Source organism: Nicotiana attenuata, chromosome 11, assembly GCF_001879085.1.
Source record: "Nicotiana attenuata strain UT chromosome 11, NIATTr2, whole genome shotgun sequence".
Taxonomy (NCBI): Eukaryota; Viridiplantae; Streptophyta; class Magnoliopsida; order Solanales; family Solanaceae; genus Nicotiana; species Nicotiana attenuata.
In genome coordinates this window covers 48,400,398-48,409,465 of record NC_031999.1, presented here as the reverse complement: position 1 = coordinate 48,409,465, position 9,068 = coordinate 48,400,398, and the positions used below count along the sequence as shown (strand labels likewise).

Genomic DNA, 9,068 nt, shown 5'->3' with positions numbered 1-9,068 from the left:
CAATAATAACGTAGTTGAACAAATAGAGAAAATACTACAGCAAATCTATATTAACATAACAAGAAAATCATTCTCCAATAGGTTCCATCAAAACCCTCGATAATAATTAGCTATTCATAATAGTATGCATAAAAACAATACTAAAATTCATAACCAATAATGAAAATAGGAAGAAGGAAGTGAAAAACTCGTAGAAGAATTCTCCGCCTTGCTCCTAGTGTGTTCTTGCCTCCTTAGGTCGAATCTCTCATCTCCTTAGCCTCCTTAGGTCTAAATTATGTCAAAAGTCCTCAAAATACCATCTTCCATGTATATATACCAAGTAGGGTCGGGCCCAAACAATTATACCTTCTCCTACGCGAAAAAGGACACTTTTCCCAGACATGACGTGTGCGGCCACGGATCATTACGGTAGGTCACATGAGTTTTTATAGTGAATTATGCTCATTACGTGCATTCTTATGTGTAGGAGCAAGTTGGACGAAATGTGAGCAAAAGAAGTTGATTCGGGACCAAAAGACAAAAGAAGGACTTTGCTCGTTCACTCTCGCGTGCACACAACAGAGTGAACGAGCTACTGAGGACAAGCTTGAAACAAAACAACAGCGTATAGCAAAAAGCATGGAAGTTCACGAGAGACCTAGAAGAAAAATAAAAAGAGAAGAACTTTCCTCGTTCACTCTCGCGTGCGCACGAGAGAGTGAACAAGCTAACCTAAAAAGGTTGTTTCGAACTGGGCTTGTATTATTTCACCTCATGCTAACCCTATCCCATATAAATAGTCTTTAAACTCACTTTTGTGGAGGAGAGGACGTTTTTGGGAGTGACTTTTGATAGACTTTAGACCTAGGGAGAGCACGGAGCCGCCGTGGAGGCCAGAATTCATCAGATTCCATCTTCCTTCCATTGAACTTACTAATCTTTATGTTTCTTTGGATGAACTGTTGTTTTGCTACCATGTCTATGTGGAGCTAAACTTCGCGTTCTAAGGTTGTGGTTGTCATGATTATTGAAATGTATTAATTATTACCATTAATTCGAGTTATCATCTTTGGTTGTTTCTCCAATTCTGTGCATAACTGCTTAATTGTTTGGCCAGCAGTTGAGCTCTATTTATTATCTATGCTATGCTTGGGAAGCCGTGTTTAGATTAGAGTAGAATTAGAGAAAGCTTGTTTCTGAACCCATGGTTCGGGAAAAGATTTCGCGGTTAGGATAAGAATATACCTAACAGTCTTGCTTAGTTTAATACTGTATTATATTCGTTCATGATAGATTCAAGAACATATAAATATAGGATTGATATATTATGGATAGACAGATAGTATTGTGGGAACATGCTATTTACATGAACGATCCGGTCAACTAGCAATCATAAATAATTCGGATTAACAGATGTACTTACGAACTCAATAGGATTGATAAACCGACCACAACCCTAGAATCTATATCTCCCTTGGTTACGTGTTTAAATATCGCCATAGTTGTTGTAATAGAAAAATCAAACTTTTGATTATCTTGGACATTAAATTAATTTTAGTTTGCTTAGTTAACGGTTAATCTAAGTCTCTATGGGTTCGACGTCCGACTTTCAAGTCACTTTATTACTTGACGGTCAAGTATACTTGCGTGTACTTGGGGAACCAACAGTAGAAACCCATAAACTTCAAATCCTGGATCCACCTCTGATTATTAGTTATGGATTTTGTATTGAATATCTTACTTCACTCATTTTCCTTGTCACATCAATCAAAGCAAAATATTAGTTGTCTTTTTGAACTTGTTTGATTCAGACCTACGAGTCAGTAATCTCATTCTTTCTGAAACAAAATAATATTAACACCTCAAATGCTTTTGGTTTCCCACATAAACTAGACCAACAATTGAATACTAAATTTTTTCTCCCTAGCTCAGTGAAGTTTGGATAATCTAATTATATTCTACAACTTCTATTCACAAAAATGAGCAACACTAGCAATTCAGAATTACATAGCCTCCAATAAGTGGTAGAAACAAAATTATATAAACTGAAACCTGTTGTACTAAAAAGGCTTTGACATAAAAACCTCATAAATAAGTGCTATTACTCTCACAAACACCTATACTCTTTCTAAAGCATATTTTAGTCAACCAAGTCAGTTGGGAACTTCAGTGGTGAATTTACTTCAATTCATCTGCCAAAAACTTAGTGTAGTTCAGTTCCCAATTCTAGTCATTCATGTTTGGTTTGCTAATCAGCTTTACACTGGCTTTCTGCTACAACATAAAAGAACTTCATATTCTCAGACTTCATCAGTCTTTCACTGCTTGATTTCACCTGCACTACTTTATTTGAATATCGCGGTTAGCATAAATAAAAAATCCTAAAACATGATTAGCGAAAAGGGATGGTAATCGCCCTACCTCTTGCGTTTGCTTTTCTGGGAAGTAGACGTCGATGGATTGCTATGCCAGTTCCTTTTCCTTTGGTTAATAAACCAATTGTTGATCTGCTTTAGCTGCAAACCTGTTTCTTGCACTAATCGCGCTTTATCTTCCTCCTACCATAAATTTTATTCACATAAAGTGAGAGATATAGTAGCAAATAGGTTCTTGAATGTATGGTAGGAACTTTATTTGGTACTCACAGTTGGATAAGGCCACTTAGAATGTGATTGCCACCAAGCTTTCAATACAGATGTAGTGTCACCAGGCAGCTTTCCTGCTCGTCTTTTTCGTAATATTTCTTCTCTAATGTCAACAATCTTTTCCTTATAACCCTTTTAATGAAAATAAAATCAAGAAACTCATTAGCTAGAGGAAAAAGAAAACCTAAAGCATAAGTTGAATTGTATGGCCGCTTCATCTAAAAGTTTAAATTATTAGAGAGGGATACATTTTTATTTACTTAATTATGTTCTCGTTACGAGCCCTCACATCTTTATAACAATGAGTGACAGTGAGACGTGAACCAAGGACCTCTTATATTTTGAAACATACAGAATGGTGTGACCACCAGTGGCGGAGACATGATTTCCGCCAAGGGGTTCAAAAAACGAAAAAGTTTAAAAAATTAAAAGAGATTGTAGCCAATGGGAATTGAACCAATAACCTCACAAAGATTTTGAACCCCTTGGCCACTGAACTATGCTTTTGAGCTATGTTTTAAGATATAATATATAAAGGTACAAAACAGATTTTGCCTTATATATACAATGTAATTTCCCGGACCCGAACCCACTTCCCGCCTCCTAAATCCGTCATTGGTGACCACCTTATCTATAAGTTTAAACTGTTAAGAATATATACTCTTTTTTCCTAAATTATGATTTCAAAATTATCAGACCAGCCAAAAGTTATGTTACTTTACCTGTTTGAGCTCATGCTTGAGTTCTTGCCTAACACGCTCCATTAAGGACCTTTCACTTTCAGTAGGTACAAGAGGACCAAAGCCCATGCTATCTGATCCATCAAAACCTCCATCCAAAAAGTTAGTGTCACTATCTGCCTGGTCATCATCATCATCAGACATGGTTGCTCCTGTACCTTCCCCTGGAGCTACTCCTGTTGGTTGACAGATCATCCGTAACTATATGTCAGCAGTGCAATTCTGGCCTACATGCATATATAACGGCAGAAAAGCTGGAGTAGAGATTCCTTTCTTCTCTTTTCAGCAAAGAGTATAATTCACTTATTTAGTGATCACTAAGAAAATCATGTGAATTAGAGGAATAAGGCTAGCACTCTATCCATTATAACAGATGCACAACTCTTATAATAAGTCAATCATGAGAACCGCATACGGTGGTAGTGGTCTATGTTGTGCGGAGTTGGATCCTCCAGAACTGCACTACTTTTGGAGGATCCGACACACGCCCGACGATATTTTCTGAGAGTCCGAGCAACATAGGTTATGGTGTATGGTATATTGGTATGGCAATGACCGTAATATTAACAATAAAGGTATGAGGATGAAAATACCAATGGGAAGAAAAAGTGAGATAGGATAAATTGAAAAAAAAAACTAAGAAATAGACAGTAGAAAACTATGTCACCTGTTAAACTTTGCAGAGATTGTTCTAGCTCCCAACAAGCCATGACTGCTTCCATTGCATGAACACGAACATGTTGTTGCAGTTGTTCTTTAAATGAAGAGAGCAACAGAACGTAATGTGTCTACATCAGAAGAAACAAAGATTAATCAGACGAGGTAAATATTACATGAAATATGAGATAATATGTCGTATCTCTTAACGTGTGTATAAACTGATTAAAATTCTGATTATAGAATCTGCTATTAAGATTAATAAAAGGAGAAAAACGCAGAAATGTATGCATGAACATGTTTTAAACTGAGACCAGCACCTGTGGTTCACAGTTTCCATAAAATCGACAACATTGAACTAAAATGAAAACTAGAGAGGACTAAACATTCCCCCCATGCTTAAGGATTCCATAATTGCTGGTGTTTATGGATCAATATATACTACATTGAAAAATTGGAAACAAAAAGTAGCATTGAACTGTAGATTTAGCACATCATATACAAACTTATTCTGTTTCCTTTTCAACTTCTTATACTTATAAGACAGTTAAATAGTAAGAGCATCTTTCAAAAATCATAATCATATGCAAATTTGTTTTGTTTTGTTTTTCCTTTTTCCTTAGTCAATCATAAGTTGGCCTTTTTATATTATTGAGCAGCACATGAATTCTTTTAAAAATTTACCTAGGTAAATATTCAGTCCACTGAAAGAAACTATTCTTAGTTATATCAGCTAGTCCACCATTATTTCTGAGATAACAATAAGACAGAAACCTTTGCACATGAAGCCCTAAAAGGGAAGTCCGGTGCACTAAGCTATCGCTATGTGCGGGATTCGAGAAGGGCCGGATCACAAAGGTTTGCCTTACCCTGCGTTTCTGCAAGAGACTGTTTCAACGGCTCGAACCTGTGACCTCCCGGTCATATGCCAAGAACTTTATCAGTTGCACATGAAGCCCTAGAGTTGAAAATCATGTCAAGGAGATTCTCCAAAGCACTCCTCCTAACATTAGGGGTCAATTATTAGCCTACTGCCTGTAGGATAAAAAGATTCCTTTTTTGATGTGACATCTAGATATTTCTATTAAGATCTTAATTGTTAGAACTCTCAGAAATATTCCTCTAGAAATATGCTTAAGATAGAAGCACAGCTGAAATCCCCAAATAAATAGACGGACAGAATCCATATGATGCAGAGAACTTGAACAAGGAACCAGCAATCAAGGAATCAATTTCTTAAAAGGTTTACAAGTTCATGCAACGACCTCAAAAACCAAAATGCTTGTCACAAAGAACAGCAAAACTAGTGTAACAATCCAAGGGGCAGCTCAAACTATATTTTCACATAGACAGAATTCACTCTACTCGTTGTACAGGTTTATATGGAGTTGAAATGACTATTTTTCCATGATAAAAGCAAAAAAGGACTAAACTTAGTACATCGTGACATCAAGATCACTCTGCCACTTGTAATAGTCACATATTTATAATTTAACTATAAAACCACCCATATACCTACAACATAAATCTCAAGCTAAAGCTTCTCCCTATGGCCATAATTCAGACAGGAAGTAACACAATCAACAGATTAATTCATATTGAAAAGTTCAAGTTTGGTAAGTTCAAAAGCAATCTTCAGATAGAAACACATATCTATGAACACTGCCAATCATCAGCATAACAAGAGAAGCCAAAGATTGAGCCTTTTATTCAACTCTTGTACTCACCTACATCAGCTATTCTATGACTGGAATAGCTTTGTTTTTTCCTTATCAAATAAAGCTATTCAAATCACAGAATAGGCAAATACAAATAAAGGTCAAAAAGAAAAAATTTAAACCCCAACAATTGAAATTGTATTTCCTCAAGATCCACCTCACCACAATGACATCAAGGACAATCCATTCATTCTCCATTCCACATAAACATTGGTCGATGGCTTCCAAATTCTATGGCGTAAGCTACAAATCACCAAATACAGCCAAAAATATGCGCAGGCTGAGTTCAGCTTTCAAGCATATGAATATAATAACTCCTTAAACATCTTTTTTGAAATTAAAAAAAAAAAAAAAAAAAAATGAACATTTACAAACTAAATAAAAATACTACTAGAAACTATAGGATTTCAGTTATATACATTGACAGAGTACTGCTCTACTTTCCAGGTTCCATATCAGGCTCGCTAGGAATACTTACCTATTGTTTTAGACCGACAGTGCACAAAACTTAAACCTTCACCAACTACAATATAAAAAGAATATCGTAGCCAAATAAATCAATGTAATCTTCCAAATAATATTGCCGAATAGTTTGTAAATTTGCTACTTAAAATTGAAACTCAACACAAAATTAACAAAAATTCTATGTTTTATAGTAACTCTTTTGGAAATTAAACGTGAAAATTCAAGCACATAGATATGAGTATATAGATGAATTCGTGTACGAAAGCTTAAAATATATGAAGAAATGAAAGAAAAGTTACCATAAATTGATCGAGGTCTTTATCATCTAGAGGCGGTTGACCTTGGCCGAGAACAGAGTACTTAGCCACCACGTTCTGCGACTGAGCTAACTGCGCGTCAATCCGCGGCAGTTGATCCACCGGCGTTGCGATTCTCAGGCAAGACACGTGTGCCGACAGTAACTGATCGTATAAAGGATGATTCAATATATCCGCTTTACACTTCTCTCTCTCCCACGAGTTCTCACCTTCCTCATTATTATTATTACTATTGCTATTATTATTTGTGTTCACATCGTTATGCTCTTCTCCTCCTCCTCCGCCGCCGCCAGCGGATGCAGCGGCGGTAGGAGAAAGCCACTGGTTGTTAGAGTTGGAGGAGTCAGAGTTGGAGGTTTGGAGATGGAGGAAGTTGTTGCCGTTGCCTCCGGCGGCGGCGGAGCTATGTTGACGAAGAAGAGAAGTGTTGAGCCAAGTAGGAGGGGATTTTCGAGGAGATTGATGATCTTCAGGTAACATGGAACGTAAAACGGCGGCGTTTTGTTGTTGTTGATGAAGGGTAGCCATTTCTTGAGAAAAATGGTCCTGAAACGCCATGGCTAATATGGCTACTATAGAGGAGTAGTAGTGTATAGTGTTTGTTTAAAGTTCTGTGTTCATTTTCAACTGGTACAGAGAAAAGAGATGAAAGAAGAAAGAGGGAAGTATGAAAAGTAGGAGAGGAAAAAAACAACAGCGTTTACTATAAACAGTGGTTTTTGTACATATATACTCCACATATTTAAATCTTAAATATAATATAATGTATTATAATCACAATATTCACTAGATAAAGATATTTTTGAGAGTCTAATCAATTTCTCCTACTAAAAGATATTTTGTCCTTTAAAAATGAGATAAAGGAAGATGAACATGTATACGAGTGAAACCGAGGCTAATATATATCCCGATTTTTTGGTGGAATAAACAAAGCAGGGGCATGAATATACGGGATCGAAATCAAAGTCGGGAACTTCTTGTACCAAAGCCCGAACAAAACGTTTGCCAATCAGACTTGATAAAACGAGCACCTCGGACCCGGGATGAGTTCTGAGACTTCGGGAAGCGCATGAGACTTCGGAACCAACCGGATATCACGGCACGGATCTCGCTCGATGGCGGTTACTGATCAGTACATAACGAGAAAGGAGGATTTTTACCTTTTTTAGACTTGTACTAAAGGTGAAACTCTCCTACTATATAAAGAGTAAGCTTTTCTGTGATAAGACACATTGTAACACGCATACCAAGACAATACAATTTCATTTTTCTGCTTTCTAGCTATTGAAAAGTTCTTATTTCATTGTTGTTATTCATATATATTTGGCTTCGAACCAAGGGTCCGATCGAGGGCGAAACTATTGTTCAACCCAAGTCCGACCCTGGCTATAATATCACAATTGGTTTGGGTTATTCATTCTATATTAAACTCATTTATCTAAGAGGATTTGAAGGCTTAGAAGCTAAACGAATTGAAGAAAATAAGTTTCGTCGAAAGTCGACAAATTGGCAATGTTATAAAATGTACTTTTGGGGTGAGACTAGGGCGCTCAAAATGGTAAAGAGGTTATTTTATGAGTTATTTTTGTCTTATGATAGTCGTGTGTTATGTTTTGAACTCAAGTGAGTTGTGGAACAAAGTTGGCAAAGATCATCACAAGTTACATTCATAAATATGTTGAAATTTAGGTCAAATATAGCTGAGCTTTTCTCCCAACATACTTGGAATTAGAGGATGATCTACTTACCAAATTGAATATCTACGAGTTTATTTTCTAACGCATTAAACCGTTCATCGATACGTCATAGGAGTAGAGAGATATTTGCAGTTTCGCGAGACTACACAGACTGCATAGGTGACAAGTAGATGTGTCACTAAAGCTTTTTGAGCAATACATTTCGTGTGTTATATGAGGTCTTTTTGGGACATATTATATGCCAAATTGAAGGTCTTGAAATGTAGTTTCTAACTCTCTTAACCGTTCATTCATTCGACATCCGAATAAAAAGATATAAGCGTCTGAAGAAGAGCCAATAATAGGGTGCCAAGCTAGCACCTCTTTGACTTTTCAAAAATGGATATATATAGGCCTTATGTCTACTCTTTCTTCATTTTCCAAATACCACGACCATAATAACACCCCTAAACTTACCCTCAAGCTCTCAACAAGGGTTTTCAAGAATATTAACATTCCGGGTACGAAATCAAGAAGCGATAACACTAGAACGATCCCTACGACGTAAGTATCGTTATTTCGCCTCTCTTTTTCTTTGTAGTTTGAGTTTTGGAAGGTACTTCATAGTTAAGAAAACGTCTACTTTCTGTATTTAAGCTTTAAATATCAAGGAAGGTTGATAAATTCGTTTCCTAATAGTTAGAACTCACGGAACAGTGATCGAAAGTCATGAGTTCGAGTTATTCGACTTGTAGTGGATTATTTTGTGGGCTGTTTCGTGTTGCTTTTGGGCTGTCTGTTTTGCTGATGTTTTATGGAGTTTTGGAGTATAAAAGGTGAGTAGAAACACTACATAATGGCGGAATGG

At 36.5% G+C, this 9,068-nt stretch overlaps 1 protein-coding gene across 3 annotated transcripts; it reads right to left on the bottom strand.

Moving 5' to 3' along the window:
* On the bottom strand, positions 1,920-7,243 carry LOC109234469 (homeobox protein knotted-1-like LET12). 3 transcript variants are annotated; one of them, XM_019400479.1, is made up of 6 exons: positions 6,507-7,243; positions 4,035-4,155; positions 3,350-3,543; positions 2,628-2,759; positions 2,404-2,540; positions 1,920-2,325 (listed from the first exon to the last, which is right to left on the bottom strand). In XM_019400479.1, the coding sequence occupies exons 1-6, from the start codon at positions 7,080-7,082 to the stop codon at positions 2,301-2,303; spliced, it is 1,185 nt and encodes a 394-aa protein (XP_019256024.1). In that variant the 5' UTR covers positions 7,083-7,243; the 3' UTR covers positions 1,920-2,300. The 3 variants fall into 3 exon arrangements, with proteins under 3 accessions (XP_019256024.1, XP_019256026.1, XP_019256025.1); XM_019400481.1 differs by having other exon boundaries at positions 1,920-2,317; XM_019400480.1 differs by having other exon boundaries at positions 1,920-2,322; positions 6,507-7,242.

Coding starts and splice junctions, on each gene's coding strand:
- LOC109234469 (XM_019400479.1), bottom strand. CDS start 7,082: ATGGCGTTTCAGGACCATTTTTCTCAAGAAATGGCTACCCTTCATCAA. Junction 2,760..3,349: donor TCAAGCATGAGCTCAAACAG/GTAAAGTAACAT, acceptor TTTCATTAAAAG/GGTTATAAGGAAAAGATTGT. Junction 2,326..2,403: donor CAGAAAAGCAAACGCAAGAG/GTAGGGCGATTA, acceptor ATTCAAATAAAG/TAGTGCAGGTGAAATCAAGC.